General features: G+C 51.6%; 5 protein-coding genes across 5 annotated transcripts; 1 reads left to right on the plus strand and 4 right to left on the minus strand.

The window, feature by feature from the left end:
• Positions 1–463: 463 nt before the first annotated feature.
• On the minus strand, positions 464–2,183 carry N7498_004890 (CFEM domain-containing protein; the record flags this gene model as incomplete). The annotated part of the gene is made up of 8 exons (XM_058451952.1): positions 464–780; positions 854–921; positions 988–1,370; positions 1,432–1,502; positions 1,555–1,591; positions 1,647–1,831; positions 1,886–2,027; positions 2,082–2,183. The coding sequence occupies 8 exons, from the start codon at positions 2,181–2,183 to the stop codon at positions 464–466; spliced, it is 1,305 nt and encodes a 434-aa protein (XP_058308490.1).
• Positions 2,184–4,064: 1,881 nt separating this feature from the next.
• N7498_004891 (putative serine-rich protein) lies at positions 4,065–6,323 on the minus strand (the record flags this gene model as incomplete). The annotated part of the gene is made up of 2 exons (XM_058451953.1): positions 4,065–4,103; positions 4,155–6,323. 2 exons carry the CDS (start codon positions 6,321–6,323, stop codon positions 4,065–4,067), a joined length of 2,208 nt encoding a protein of 735 aa, XP_058308491.1.
• A 1,283-nt stretch (positions 6,324–7,606) lies between these two features.
• On the plus strand, positions 7,607–8,806 carry N7498_004892 (CAAX prenyl protease RCE1; the record flags this gene model as incomplete). Its single annotated transcript, XM_058451954.1, has 4 exons — positions 7,607–7,664; positions 7,726–7,766; positions 7,823–8,203; positions 8,258–8,806. The coding sequence occupies 4 exons, from the start codon at positions 7,607–7,609 to the stop codon at positions 8,804–8,806; spliced, it is 1,029 nt and encodes a 342-aa protein (XP_058308492.1).
• A 1,060-nt stretch (positions 8,807–9,866) lies between these two features.
• N7498_004893 (leucine--tRNA ligase NAM2) lies at positions 9,867–12,785 on the minus strand (the record flags this gene model as incomplete). The annotated part of the gene is made up of 1 exon (XM_058451955.1): positions 9,867–12,785. One exon carries the CDS (start codon positions 12,783–12,785, stop codon positions 9,867–9,869), a length of 2,919 nt encoding a protein of 972 aa, XP_058308493.1.
• Positions 12,786–13,115: 330 nt separating this feature from the next.
• On the minus strand, positions 13,116–14,065 carry N7498_004894 (sucrase/ferredoxin-like domain-containing protein; the record flags this gene model as incomplete). Its single annotated transcript, XM_058451956.1, has 2 exons — positions 13,116–13,799; positions 13,871–14,065. The coding sequence occupies 2 exons, from the start codon at positions 14,063–14,065 to the stop codon at positions 13,116–13,118; spliced, it is 879 nt and encodes a 292-aa protein (XP_058308494.1).
• Between the last annotated feature and the right edge of the window lie 1,935 nt (positions 14,066–16,000).

Consider the following 16,000-nt stretch of genomic DNA (forward strand, 5'->3'; position numbering starts at 1 on the left):
ATCTTCCCAGTACCAAGAAGGGAATGCATTTCAATATCGACAGTTGCTGTTTTGGTTAGGACATATAGTTCTGCGAGTAGATTAATGGCTGTCGCAGCAGCCCATAGTTAAAAATTTAGACTCCTATTATCTTTCATCACTTTCAGTCTCCACCTCAGCTCCCCAGACAATTATGAGAAACCGCTTTATCGAAGAGGAAACAAAGAGCCCTTCGGGATAGGCGGTTGGACTTTTATATTTCGATAACCAGCAGAGAGTATAGTGTATCTACTGATATCTGTCTCCGCTTCCCGAGCTGCCTCAAAGGATTATCGAGATTAAGGAATTATATTTATGGGAGGTAGCTCATGAGAATAAGATAATGTTGGTCTCCAGAGACCACTTATACCAATGGTTGATCGCTATAGTAATGAGCAAACAAGACCAAAGGAAGCGACAATTGTACAATGAAAGAATAAATACATCATGTCCTTTGCGACTGAATTTCCACCAGTTTCACAAAACTGTCCGAAGCACTTTGTGAAGATCTGCCAGTACTATCGACGCGATATGACACCGTTTTGGAAATGAAGCCCAAATTACCGGGATGGACAGCGGATATTGTCTTTGAGCGGGGATTCGAAGAGGTGTGCGCACCTCCGCTAGAGGAAGCATTTTCACTTTGACCAAGCATTCCCGGAATGTAGTGGACAATGAAAGCTCGAGTGGCAGGTAAACAAGCACAGATGATGGCGACCTGGCATTCAATGACGGACCAGTAGTTGAGTGGCTCCATTTCGACTGTGGAGAAGATGGTCAGTTATGGACACACGGAATAAAGGGAATGATGGAAATATTCCAGCCGGGTACTCACAGGTCGGGTTTTCGGTAGAGTCATTGCGTGAAAGAATAATTACGCGCACGATTCCGACGGCCGTCAATCTGCCAGCAGTGAGATTAGCATGACGAACGTAGAGATGCTCGACCGCAAGCCTTCTTTTGACTTACACCAGGCCCATTCCAAACATCACCGCGACCCCCAATTTTTTGCGGAAGGACAACGTCAGTTTTAACACTTCCCACATGGGCATCATCACCATGATAACGTCCACCGCAATATTGACGAATCCGTTGACGAAAGTTGAGGTGATAAAGTTGATACATTTTCCGGATTCCTCGTGTTCCCATCCGGTCCAGGCTAGGTGGACAGGGATACAATGGAAGCTGTCAACGAGTATCCATGAGATTGCAATAGCGGTATTGACCACGATCATGGTATAGGTGATATAGCGGAATATTGGGGTCTGGAAAATGCGGAGCAAGAAGAGGCAAACGGATATTTTCGCAAGGGATATCAGTGCCTTGTACACATGGATGAATGCATAGAAGCGCTGGCGGAAACCGGGTCAGCCTGTGTCTGTGTCTTCTTCTTGAGATGCAATACGGACGAACCTTATAAGCCTTTGTAATATCATCCTGCGGAACGATATCCCAAATATTCTTTCCGAAGCCATATTGGATCACTGGGCACGGTTAGAATGACGTCGACTATCCCTCCGGAGCTCTCGATCTTACTTGATACGTTCAAAGAATAGATTATGACAGCAAGTCCCTGTAAATCAATGAGCGGAAGGGCCAAACCGATACCCAGAAAAGAATGAACTTACGTATGCCACAATTATAGTATAATCATCAGCACCCCAACCGCAACCCAGATGCTTGGATTTGGCAGCCATTCTGATCGTGAAAAGGATGCTAGCAACTATAAATGGGATGAGGGTACCCGGATCTGCCGCAGGATACCGTTGCACGATTGGAATGTCGCATTCGCGAGAATTGAGGTATTGCGCCGCTGTAGAGTGTTAGATATCGAAGGAGTTCCGAAGCGAAATGATGGGGAACTTACTCAATGACTCCGGTGTCGTGCAATTCGCCGACCAGCAATCTTCAAGCTTCGCTTGATATACCTTGTCCGCACAGAGACATGGTGTGTTGTTCGTGGAGCACTGTGTGACCGAGTCGGCAAGTATTTGCTGTTTGCAATCAATCTGATCGTGGTTTAGATACCCGTATATGCGAAAGGGATGGACTTTTATTCATACAGCACATTGAGGAACAGCTTCTTCCCTCGCAACTAATTGCGAAGTGGCAAGCGGTGATGCCAGACCCGGCGATATTAGACCCAGTATCAGCAACAAGCGCATTGTCGCGATCGCAGTAGGGAAGGCCAGACATAGGTCGAGCGGCAGAGAGGCTCCGGTCAAGTCATAAATTCGTGGCAGACTGGACTTATACCCCCTCTGATCTGCTTTAGGGAATAGGGGGCGACAGCCTTGCTCCTCTCGAATAAAGTTTTTGACTCGAGGATGGTTCCCTCATCTACCTTCAGATCCGCCAGTCGTATTTTTGGGATCTGCATCGCTATTGGGAGTCAGGGACCCACCATACAAGACTCGTCGCCACTAAAGTTCCGATAAACCATGTATCTAACCTATCAGATCCACCGACGTATTGAAGGCTAATGACATAATCGGCCAAAGTCAATAACTGCGCGTATTTCCAATCACATGGGCGAATCTGGCCAAGGTTCAAATCCTAAAGCTATTTAGTCGGTGTAACCTCAATATGGCCGAGGTAGTACGGGGCTAAAGTATATCGGGTGAAATCTACACGTACACTGTACACCCAAGTCTAGCTCGAAGCCTAAACGGTCCTTGGATGATAGGTAGCAGAAGAAAGCACACTGACCTGCACGGACATCCGAAAGTGGTGGATCCAATGCGTTTTGTAGTCTGGGGGCGAGGCAAGCGATGTGGAGTTCGTTCTTGAAAAGCTGCCGGTTTGCCCCACGAGGACCCAGACTATGAGCTCCGAACATCGCCGCCAACTCCTGCATTACTCACCGGCTGAACTGCTGTTTCCGGATGTCAGCTCGTTATTGTAAAGTTCCTACTCGTTCTCGAGACCCTGATGACGGAAATGCCTACCCCAGTCGGTTTCCAACAACGTCGGTTTCCAACACCCGGATACCCGACGGATTATCCGCCCGTAGCCTCATACGCAGTAGCCTAGTCTATGCCTCGCAGTAACCTACCTGAATCTAGTCCATGCTTAGCCTCGCTCAACTCAATTGGGAGTTGATAGGTAACCTATGACGAATTGTCCAATAGGCCTGTCATGTATTCAATTGGTAGTACTGGAACTGATTATATGGAACTGATTCTATCAGATTGCAGCGGTGGTGGAGACGGTATCTGATTACCCAACATCTTTGCACCAGCTTAGAAATAAATCAAGGGCCGAGCTCGGGGCCGTGCCCAAGTGGACAAACGTGGGGTCTAGCGTTGACGGCTGAGCGGCTCCCTGAATCTAGTCCTATTCCAGACTAGTGATTCAGGGCTATCGTGTACCACGTAGATCACGGCTCGCTTGGACCATGTAGATCATGGCTCGATTCAAGTTACGCAGTGGCCACCCATATTAGGGGGTATTTTGTTTCATCTTCTGCATGGTAGCTCTTTTCAACGTTCCCCGTCTTTGTTACTCGTAAGCAAAGCTTTACTTTCATCTATATTACGTAAACATAAAGAGCAGTACGCATATGAATACACGAGTCAAGTCTAAACTCAAGTTTATCAAATAAATTCAAGGCAGGCTTTATGAATTACATATATCAATGCCAGGTCAAAAGTGTCACAGTCAAAGTGTCAAGAAAGAAATATAATACCGTCACCAAAAGACAGTCAAAGAAAGAAATAAAAATAAAAGGGGATATTATGTGTGGTGCGTATCGTATCATGTAGTCGTGTCAAAATATGCAAAGAAGCGAAGAAAATGACAAATTGCTCAGAGGTGCAAAGTGCCTCGAGCTGGGTGATGAGAATGTAACAAAATGAGATCTTGCAGGTCATGGGAATGAAACTGAACAGTCGCGTGGGGAATACAAGTCCCGGAATTCGGTTGAATGAAAGTTGAATGTCAATGAAGGCGTGAAAAGTTGGGAGAAAGGATTGTCCGAGTCGTGAGAGCGTAGGAAATTGGAATGAGAGGTGGAATGGGTCGGTCAGAGCAGGTATGTGAGACGGTTAGAAACCGGTTGTGGTGCCGATGACAGCCATTGTGATCTGGAGAATGTTAGACAGATGCTTCCTATACGAAGAATTGGCTTGACTTACGATTATAACGATGATCACAACTCCAAGGGAGATCATCCAGCGGTTCAGGTTCCTCCACCACCGAGCATTGTCGTACCGTCGCCGCTGCATGTCTACCAGCTGCGACTCAAGGGCCATCTCGACATCGTCATCGGATTCCAGCATTTCAGGGCCCACCTTGGGTTGGGGTGGGAGGGGAAGGAAAGAAGCGATCACCCAAGCAAGAGGGAAGATGAATCCCAAGACGAAAGAGTAGACCTGGATGTTTCTCCGTCCAAAGATGGGCTCAGTGGTAGAATCCATGGAGGGACATGTCCACGCACTAGCCGAATGCTGGATGGTGCGTCTGTCACGGTACAGGTGGGGAGACCAGCTGTGTCGTAGTCGGCGGCGAGGACCGCCGACAATATCATATTCCTCGGGCTCGGGGGTCGCGACCCAGTGAGCACGCGGGTCCCGTGGATCACTCTCGATGCGCCGCTGAACAAAACGAACGCGTTCAGGCGAACGAGGTCGCGGTGGAGCGGCCATTTGTGGTGATACCGATTGTTGTCGTGATACCGATTGTTGTGGTGACACCGGTTCTTGTGGTGACACCGGTCTTTGCGGTGCTTGAGGTCGCTCTGGTGAGCGCGGCCGCTGAATGTTGAGTGGCGTTGGCATTAAATTAAAAACACTCGAATTCCCCGTGCCCGGACGCGCCGAAGATGGCCGGCTCTGATCAAATATTGACAAAGCTGAGCTCAGGCCGAGGGCATCTGCGCAATAGTAGACCTTGGCCCAGGTGGGAATGATTTGGAACAGGTTGCTTGAGCTGGTACCAGGGCGCTTCATGCTCCGCATGCTGTTGCTGCGCTTTGACCCTGAGGAGAGGCTTTGCGGGAATGTAGGGCGAACTGGAAGATTGGTTAGGCTGTCCAGGTGCTCATCTTCGTCCGTGTCGTGGACGAGCCAGACGGATGAGGTAGTTTGGCTCCCGTTCAAAACAGCACGGGCTGGAGCAGTTGGTTCCGAAATCCCTGCACTGGAAGTCTCGCGAGGAGTGAACCCGTCGGGGAGTTCATCATCAGACCAGACAGATGACACCCTTGACAAGTGAGGGTTCCAGCGACCAGACACCGGGCCGGGAGTAAAGTCACGATCGCTTGACATAGACGATTCCGCTCGCGAACTTGCAGACGGAGCTCGAATTCGCGGATATTGGATAGGAATGCCGCTGTCGATAGCAGCTTGAATATCAGATACCGAACGCAGGCTGCGCGAGGACGATGTCGCAGAGCGTGACCGGCTTCCAGAAGGTCCATTAGACACAGAGCGGAAGGATGCCATGGACCGCAGAGGCGGGCTTGAATGGAAGGAGGGTGTGCTCCCATTGAAGTGTTCGGTTGACGAGGCCATATGGATCCACGGAGCAGCAACGGGGTGCCTCACCACCGTCCCGTACGAGGACAAGGAATTTGAGCGAGGGTCCGAATCAGAGTGGGACGTGCGAGGAGGGAGAAAGTTCACGCTGGAGTTATCCAGAGTAACGAAATTCGGACTGGAGGGGGCTCCAATCCGTTGAATATTAGGGCTCGAGTAGCCGATTGATTCCTCCGAGCTCGCAGACTTGGGTGATGTGGGTGGTTCAGACACCACAGCTTTGATAGTGGGCGTGGCGGTGGGCAACACGATCATCTCGTCATCCGAAAATTCGGCATCCGAACCCTCTGAACTATAGTCGGGTGTCTTGCCAGACGAGATCTCCGGTAGCGACGATTTACTGGACAATGGGTCGTCATCCCACATCTGCGGCGGTGAGTTGCCAGCATCGACGGTAGACGAAACATCCCAGCTGTCGCCAATGGACTGGGCCCGCACGCTGCTTCCCGCACCGAGGCTGAAGGAAGGTGAGGACCATGTCGACGTGGACGGACCTGGTGTATCTGCATAGCTGAAACCGATGTCTGAAATGTGCTCTTGCTGCTGTTGCTGTTGCTGTTGTTGCTGACCTTTGCCGGGAATTGGCAACAGAATTTGCTCTGGCTTGGTGGGGAACGGAGTCGTAGTATAGAAGTCGGCATCCTCCTGTTCGGTGACCATGCGCAGGGACCGGGTTGGCGACCTCTCATTAGTGTGTGCTAAAGTACGCTCTTGTAAAACTCTTCGCCTCCGCGGGGGAGGCGAGTGTGACTGGACGTGTGAAGGCATGTTGGCGAAATCAAATTAGAACATGGTCGAGGACGAAGGTAATAACAAAAAGAATGTGCACGTCAGGGTAAAAACCAAGCAAGCAAACAATATATGTGATGTCAATCGAAATTGGGGACTTGTTTTTGTTTTCCCAAATTGGATATTGAATCGATGTAAGGAATGCCTCGCCCTAGGGTCGAGTTGATCGGTATCCAAGAAGACTTCTGGATGACCGGAATGAGTGGTTCAAAAGAGCGTCAGGCGTAAGATATCGTCAGGAGGGGTCAATTAAAGATCGTTTCAAGCGTAAAAGGCCATTAAAAGAGCGTGAAGAAGCGTTAAAGGGACATGAAGCAGTTTCGAAAGAGCGACAAAAAGCAGACAACGACTGGGGAAGGACAGCACCGAGCACGAAACATGAGACATTCAAGACAAGGGGGGCGCCAGGAATTTTGTTGCCCAGCGGCGGTGAACGGCGATGCAGCAGCGCCTATCACCGTGTTCCGGGTTCTGGGTTCTGGACCCCCTGCAGGTTGATGCACGGCCCTGAGACACTCTCGGTTTTAATGGCCCGGGTGCGAGTGATACAGATACATAGATTCTCATTGCCGACCTCGTTCTCTTTTTCCCTACATGTCACCCGTAGAGAACCCATCCCTGGGGTGAGTCTGTGTGCGAATCCCCTCAGGTACGTACTTTTGCACCCTCCCCGTGGAGCCCATGCGTTGTCACTCCACGATGAACTTAGCGCCCTGTCGGACTCTTGACTTCATGGGGTGTCCGCCCTCATTCAAATATTGCAATTCTGCCCACCTGCTATTGACACTCGTGAAGTCGGAGATTTTGCTTCCACGATGCCCTCCCTGCGTGGTTTAATTGTCATGGATCCCAGGGGTGGCCTGCATATGATTCCTCAGACGAGGGCGATTTCTAAAATTGCGACGGTCCACGAGTGACGCTCGGTCCACCCGTTCGGAAAAACGTTGAAAACCAACCTGGGCATGGCTATAGCTGGTGATTGAATTCTGATCTTCAAAATGCCGAACTCTGAATTCATGGAGAAGCCGAGTAGATAGTGAAAACAATGGGTCGGCTCCATGGACCGGAGCCATTGACGGTACTGTACACCGTATTACCAACTGCGCCACCACCACCCTTATACAACGGCCCCGGTTCCTGTATGTATTGTCACGGGCAGTCTCGTCCCAACAAAGACGACCGTTTGGCAGTTGCGCCTTGATAAACCGGCCTTCCTCGAATCCATCGAGTATCAACTCTCTCCCGGTCTCAAGGTAGTCCTCATGGCTCCAGTTGACGGGATTCTGGCTCGCCTCAAGAGTCTATACGCCAAGCACCAAGGTACGTCGTTTGCTCCCCCTTGAACTCGTCAAATCTTGACAGGTCACTAACCCATCCCCAGACGAGCCGTCGCTGTCGGTGCACACCGTCGCCTTCCTTTCTGTAAATTAAAGCTACCCCGTAGAAAACTGACTTCACCACTAACGCGATCTATCTAGGTCGCCCTTACTTGCATCTATGTGGTGCCCTTTTATCTTTCTCCGGCCACGCGCCCCTCCCCCAGTCTGAGCCGCGATGCCCCGTCTGTCATTCGCGCGCGCATCCGCGTTGTCACGGGCTCTTGTATCGTCTGCTCACTCATCGTCTTGTGGATCGTCGTCGAAAAGGGTAATTCTTCCCTCGGCGCTGCGCTGTCCTTGTTGGGCTGGTGGCCTCTCGATCTGGATGATATTGCCCGATGTTTCCTACTCACCGTTATCCTCTTCATCGGCCCGCTCTTCGAGCGCGGTATCGTGGAGGGTGAATGGCGCACCTGGTTCCGCCATAGTAGCTTATCTGAATGTCTGAGCGGCTGGATCGGGTGGAGGAATTACGTCGCTGTATGTATTCCTGACCTCGTTGCGATTGGATTTTGATATTGACGTGTTTGTCAGGGCCCCGTCACTGAGGAGGTCATGTTCCGCTCGGCCATTGTTCCTCTGCACTTGTTGGCGCATATCTCGCCCAGCCATGTGGTCTTCGTCTCCCCGCTATACTTTGGCATCGCCCATGTCCACCATTTCTACGAGTTCCGCCTCACGCACCCGGACACCCCGGCTCTGGCGGCGCTGCTGCGCTCGCTCTTCCAGTTTGGCTATACCAGCATCTTCGGCTGGTACGCTACCTTCATCTACCTGCGAACGGGCTCCCTGCCGGCCGTCATTCTTGTTCATACCTTCTGCAACTGGTGCGGCCTGCCTCGCTTCTGGGGCTGCGTTGAGGCCGCCGAGCCGCAGGGTCCGCCCATGACCCGTGGCAAGGAGGACTCTGATGACGCGGATGCATCTTTCGACGACGGCAAGCTGAGCATCGGCTGGACCGTCGCGTATTACTTACTCCTGGTGGTCGGGGCGGTCGCTTTCTCCCAATGTCTGTGGCCCTTGACTAATTCCTACAATGCCTTGGTCACGTTCTCGTCGACATCGAAGACCAGCTCGAAATGATTTGCATGAGCTTCATGAGTCTGCTTTTTTTTGCCCCCTCTGTATCTATGCATGGTCGTATAGTTTTGATTGATACGTTTCTGTTTGGCGATGATAAATACTTTGCATGAACTGCAAGCTCTCATTGGATTGGGTATTGTGTACAATCATCACTACCTCGATGAACCCTCTTTTAGGGGGGTGGCTGGGGCCTTTGTATGTCTACGTCCGGTAGGCACTATTCCACTAATAAAAAGACTCGAGGCAATTTCACGAGTAAGATCAAATATTTATCTGTCGATTCGTAGGATCGAAGTAACTTGCAATTATATGGTGCAAACCGAGTTTGTGGTTGAAAAAGAGTTAATCGCCCGTTCCTGACCCAAAATATATCACAAACCCATTGCGTATATATAGACCTGTCAACTCCAACTAATGTATTCAATAACATTTAAACCGCGAAACTGAAACAAAACAATACTACCAAGTAAGTATAACCTACAATTGGGCCAAATAGATATACCTAAGTGCAATGCAAAGTCATCACGCAATACAGCCCAGGGCTTCTCTCGAGGTACAAATTCCCCCTCACCCCTCACCCCCACTCTCCACACCCCTCAGCCACCGTGCCGCAACCGGATCCAACCAAACAAACAAACCCAAATCCGCTAAGCTTCTGAGACATTCCCAATAAAGACAAAGATAAACATCCCCCTACCGGACCTGGGGAACTCAATTGAGTACCTGCGTCTTTTGTCCACGCGCACATCCCTACGCACACCCTTGCAGCGGGTTCCTGCCTGCCTAGCCCCTTCCAACCTCAGTAGACGGGACAGAGTAAGACACTCATTTCCCACATCAACAGTTGGGATTTGGCCATTGGGGCCGACTACCTCTCACTCCCTGACCCGGCTTATCCTGGGACCAGGGGAGACAGAGTCTCGTAAACTAAATTGGAATTCAGGTACAAAAAGGAACTCGAGTCCATGACGATGTAGTTTTCAATGTGTTAATGTAATGTACAGTTCTAGTTCTATTAGAATCATAATAAATACAAATTGGAGAATGGAGATGGGTTGGGTCAGAAAACCACATTCACCAATTTACCACCCTTGACAACGATGACCCGTCGTCTCTTTTCCCAGTCGTTTTTCTCGCGAAGCCACAGCTTGCCCTCGGCCGTCTCCAAGACCCGGCTGATGATCCAGTCCTGTTCCTCTTGGGAGGGGCCCTTGCCCTGGGGGGAGGTGGTGGTTGGAGACATCATGCGGGGAATGGTGACGGCGCAGCGCAGCTTTCCGTTGATTTGCACGGCTACTGTTTGACCGCCGCGGGCAGCGAGAACCTCGGCTTGCTCGGGGGTGAGGAGATTTGTCGGCCAGGGCGAGGATAAGATGGATCGAACGGAATCGGAGTCCTTGATTAAGGGCTCGTGCAGCACTTCCCACGACTCGGAGGCTAATGCGGGGGCGATGGGTGAAAGGAGGCGGAGAAGAGCGGAGACGCAGAGGTAGTATACAAGAGGTGAAGAGGGTGGAGCGGATGACAGGGCGTTGGTCAGTTTCGTCAGGTCCGAGATGACGGTATTTAAACCGTAGGGGTTGCTCTCGATGCAAGTTGTGACGGATGAGATGGTGTTGTGAGTAGCCAAGACTGCATCTGCGTCGGAGCCAGTCAATTCCTCCAAGGAAGATGGGAGAGAGACTGCATGGCCTGGAGAATCCAAGTCGGTCGCAGAGACTGCCAACGAGGACTCGGCCAGTTGCTGCTGGGCGTCTAGGACGAGCTTCCACAGCCGCCCGAACCACCGCTCAACACCAACAATCTTGGCCTCGTCCCACTCAAGCACTTCGCTGACAGGCGCAGAGAAGAGAACGTGTGCACGAGTAGCGTCGGCGCCGTATTTCGTTGCGCACTCGGTCGGGTCCACGCCGTTGTACTTGCTCTTCGACATCTTCTCATAAGATACATTGGGAGCGACTTGAGTTCCCGTAATTAATGGTTTATCGGGGCTGGTGAGATCCACTTCCGATGGGAGCAAGAATCGACCGGTGAGCGGCTCTGTAAATGTCTTGCCGTGCACCATGCCTTGGGACAGAAGGGTCTTGAAAGGCTCTGCCGGTGCAGCAGACTCATCAACATGCGCAATGGCCGGGAACAGCTCTGACTGAGACAGGAACTTGTAGATGAACCGAGCGTACAGCAGGTGAAGGATGGCATGTTCAACACCGCCAATGTATACGTTCACTGGTCGTGCGACAGACGGCGAGAATGGAGAATCTTTGTTTTTAGAATCTAAGAAGCGCAGGTAGTACCAGGATGAATCCACAAAGGTATCCATGGTATCTGTATCGCGGCGCGCTGGGCCACCACAGCTGGGGCAGTTGGTGTGAAGCCACTCTTCAGACGATTCAAGAGGGTTTCCCTTTTTGGCCTTCAGCCATTCGCCTTGGATCTTTGGCAATTTCACCGGAAGGTCCTTTGCAGGTACAGGAACAGGGCCACAATCACCACAGTGGATGATGGGAATGGGCGCACCCCAGTATCGTTGCCGGCTGATCAGCCAGTCTCGCAGTCGCCAAGTTTCCTTAAAGTCGGCTTGTCCCACTTGCTTGAGATCGGTGACAATCTGCTTCGCTGCCTCCTTAGAGTGTAGCCCTTGGTACTTCCAGCAATGCGAAGTGAGGACACCGTCTTGAGTAAAAGCCTTTGCATCTTGAGCAGGAACAAGCGTGTCGGATGTTGCATTTTCACCAATAACGAGAGAGATGGTCTCGGGCTTCACGTTCTCTTTGAAGAACATGATATCTCTCGCGTCGTGACCCGGAACACCCATGACTGCTCCTTCTCCGTAATCACTCAAGACATAAGGCGCCACAAAGATGGGTAGACTCCTCTGCACATGCGGGCTTTCATTGTCGATCTTTCGCAAAGGATGAGATGCCGTAATGCCATTGAGGCGGTAGCCTGCTTTCGAGTCCTCCGGGAGCGATGAAGCCTCGTCCAGGAACGAACGAAGTGCGCTATCCTTCTCTGCGGCCTTCAAAACGATGGGGTGGTTAAGCGAGAGCGCGAGGTATTCGACACCATACAAAGTGTCTGGACGTGTCGTGAACACATCCACGTTGACTTCGCCGTCCTGTCCGTCAATAGTCACAGGGAATGTAACCTTGGCACCTTCGGACCTTCCAATCCAATTCCGCTGCATAGACAACACACGGTCGGGCCAGCCGCCGGCAAGCGAGTCCAGATCCTTCAGCAGCATTTCCTTGAAATCCGTGATTCGGAAGAACCACTGTTTCAGATTCAACTTTTCCACTTTAGCCCCAGATCGCCACGAGAAGCCATTGGCATCGACCTGCTCATTCGCCAGTACGGTCTTGTCAACAGGATCATAATTGACTAGCGCTTCCGCCTGGTAAGCTAATCCTTTCTCATATAACATCAAGAAGATGCGCTGGGTATGCTCATAGAACTCCGGCGCACAAGTAGCCACTTCTCTATCCCAGTCGAATGAAGTAGAGATACTCCGCAACTGCTCTTTCATCTTGGCAATATTCTGCTCCGTCCACTCCGCTGGATCCACGCCGCGCTCTATCGCTGCGTTCTCCGCTGGTAGTCCGAATGCATCCCACCCCATCGGGTGCAGCACGTCATGCCCGCGCATCTTGTAGAATCGGGATAAAACATCGGAGATCGTATATACGCGCAGATGGCCCATGTGCAGCGTGCCGGAGGGGTATGGAAACATCGATAGGATATAGGACTTCGGCTTCGACTCGGTCCCTTGGTCGGTCGGACGGGGGGATTCGCCGTCTGTTTTCCATTTTGCCTGCCATTTCTTGTCTAATGCGGGGAGGTCAAGTCTTCGAGTGTTTGCGGCGGTCGTTGCGAGGCGGGTGAAGGCATTGGAGGGAAGAAGTGGTCGGAGGCCAGGACGCGCGCATAGCCGTGCTTGCGCGACGAAGGGCGTCAATCGAATACGTGAAAGGGTTTGCATGATGGCTGCTGTGTCATCATGCTAGCGCCGAGAGATTGCGACCAGCAGTTGCGGCGATAGCCTTGACTAGAGTGGTGTCTTGGCTGATCTTCTGCTCAAAACTTCCCCGGAGCCAGACAGCTTTAAGCCCGATTAGGACTAGCTCCAATCGTACCTTCAACGTAATTCACAGCCGAGTGACGCGCCCCCAAACACCATAGTAAATGCGAGATTTCAACTCCTTATATCTGGCAATGCACTTCAATTCGGGGGTTGATACAACAAAATGACTTGTTCTAAAGCATAGGTCTATTTAATGCAACTGTTCATACATATGCAATACACCCTGCACTACAACCGCAGAATCCCCCCATCCCGATCAATGCCACCACGGAAATGATCCGTAACTACTCTCCCTCCCAGAATCGTTTCTTCCACGATCCCCTGCACATGCTTAGGTTCGACACGACCGTACCAGATTCCTTTGCCCGCCAGCGGGTGAGGCTCTGCGTGGCCTCCCACCGTCATCTCTGGCGGGATATATACAATGACATTGCCAGCATACTTGTGCCCACCAATGTGACTGATCAACCCGATATTGGCATGGTCAGGCCCATCGAAAGTGCCGTCACTGCCTGCCGAGGAAAATCCCTGAGACTGTAGGACCCGCTGGAACTCGGCCTCAAGCACCGGGGCCATGACTCCGCAGCGCATGTCGCGGCCTCCGTGGCCGCAAATGAGGACTGTAGGCGAGTGTTTGATGTCGACGACTTCGAACTTTGATGCGAGCTCTGGGTCGCGGGTCATATCTGTGCTCTTGGATTTTGGCAGCGATGAGTGCATGTCGTGCAGGCGCTCCGGAAGAAGAAATCCGCGCACAAAGGTGGTGAGGTCTGTGGTATCTGCTAAGGGTAGGATTTCTACCGGTATCGAAGGAATGTATTTGAAGCTGGGGAAGAGGAACGCGGATGCTGTAGAGGAGTTGCTAACAGCGGGGGCAACGGAGGTATTCGTAATGAGAATGTTATTGAAGGGCTGTAGTTTGATAATTAATGATTAGCAACGGCTTTATGCAGCTAGTTTTGGGGGGAAAGGCTGCCACATACATCGAGATATGGACCACCGCGACCTAACAAGCGTTTGAGGCCTCGTACGAGATTGCCCCAGCCTGTGTTCTCTCCGTCGTCCTCGATACGACTCATCCAGTCCCTTTGTCCTGTGCAGACCACCACTTGTTGCGCGTAGGCGACCATGGTCCCGTTCAATGGGTGTTCATGATCGATCGGTAATCCCTCGGGCATGGTCGGTGTCGGGCAATCGCATGCAGATTCGGGGCATTTTTTGGTCACAGGAAATGGAGGAGGGATGTCTAGGCGTGCACGATGTCGACTGGCGTGTCTCGGGGTTGTGGACAGTACTCGAGTAAATCTTGGGCTCTGGTGTGCCCGTCCGCTCCAATCGCGGGCGAGCGACTGCGCCAGAATTGTTGATCGCACTCTCATCGGATGGAGTTTGGATTTCTCAGGTGAAAGGTAACTGGAATTGGAAAATAGAATACAATCAAAGAATGAAAGAAAAAGACGTAAAAGCAAGACTAAAAGCAGAGTCTGCGCGAGTTCAATGAGTATCTCCGAGGCGCGCTCGGAGCGGAGATTAGCAGATTATGAATCGCCGCCTTTCATTTGCCCGTCATCTCCGCTGGTTTGCTGCCGTACAAAACAGGCTCCCCATCAACACCCACCAGCTCACTCTCGACTCCCAAGGTCCTTATCACCATTGCAGTCCTCGGTATCTTATCCTTGTGCCATTTGTGCCATCTTTAGACCCGCAAACCTTCGGTGTGCCCTGGGTATTACCCGGCTACTATCGGATATTCGGTTGGCTGCTAGGACGCCATTGGCCGTTCTGCGATCGTCGCATGCATGTTTGCTGGCGGAGCTTTGATCTCCTCGACTTGTCAAATGACGAGCATCGCTCACACTGCCCTTGTCACTCGCAGCGTTATTGGTACGTAATTGGGCAACTTTCTCGAGGGTTGAAAGGCACGGCGGACCTAGAATGTGTAAATCAGGTAAGAGTAGCTAGAGTAGCTGTCTTCCATTCATGGAGTTGATACTCGCATGAAAATTCCAATCTCTCTGGACGTTAGTGAGCGACTTGGTCACCATTTGCCTCACGGCTGTGAGCCCCCAGTCCCGCTCGCTTTTGAACGACTCGCCTCTCTCCTCCGAATAGTGTTTGCGACGGTCGGGTGCCTTTCAATGGCCGATCCCGCAGCGCTCTATTTCTTCGAGTGTCCCCGCATGAATGCCCAAGCCCCAGGGGAGTCATTGGAGAGTATGCGCCTGTTATTGGGAATGAAGACAATCTTCAAATCACTCGCCTTCGTAGTCGCCGTCGCAGAGGTCATTGGAATGCCTTCGTGAACCCCCGATCAATGAACTCGATTCACGCCTGTTGAGCGCCCGGTCACATGTAACGCAGCTCCTCAGTTGAAGCAAACACGATTGTCCATGGTTGCGACTCGCCCGACAGCAATTGAGGAGCGCAAGGTGAGGGCGACGCGGAAGGAAGTTGTGCGGCTGAGCTCCCCTTTAGACCCATCACGAATTGCCCCTCGGTTGGTTTATGCATCCCGGCGAAGCGACCGGTAATACGAGGCTCGCGGCAGTGGATCCGTGAGGGCAGGTCTCCAACAACCTCCTCACGGGCGAAATAGGTGTCAATGGCGGGTCTCGGTAGTTGGAGAAGGGTAGGGCAGAAGTTCGGCAGAAAGATGGACATTACTCGGCGGACCCAAGGTTGACAGTCCGGGTTCTACGGCATCTTTAGTAACTCAGACAAAGTGACAGTGTCTCCAATCCGGATTCTTAGCTCCACGGCCGGAATCCCGGTGATGCCTTTTTTTTCTTATTTTGGGAGAGAATTACCCCTCATTACATCAGCAACCCCGCTGCGGGGACCTATCCCAATGCGGCAAGCGCCATCAAACCGAGTCTCGAAGGTTGTCGGACTGACGGGCTTTGTGGGCTGATCGGTGCGCTTCACGGATGTGGCTACGAGCTTCAACGAGAAACAGGCAGATTTTTTATAGCTGTGTGGCTATAGGCATGGTATCACCGGGGCAAATCAGATCGACGGGACCGTCACATAAAAAAAGAAGTTCCCCGCACGTTTATGAGAGTTCTGAGTAGAGAGGGAGCCGCGAGATATTAAGGTGATAGTCCGTGAGTAAC

The sequence above is a fragment of the Penicillium cinerascens genome (assembly GCF_028974065.1).
Source record: "Penicillium cinerascens strain IBT 15544 chromosome Unknown contig_5_segment0_segment0, whole genome shotgun sequence".
Lineage (NCBI taxonomy): Eukaryota > Fungi > Ascomycota > Eurotiomycetes > Eurotiales > Aspergillaceae > Penicillium > Penicillium cinerascens.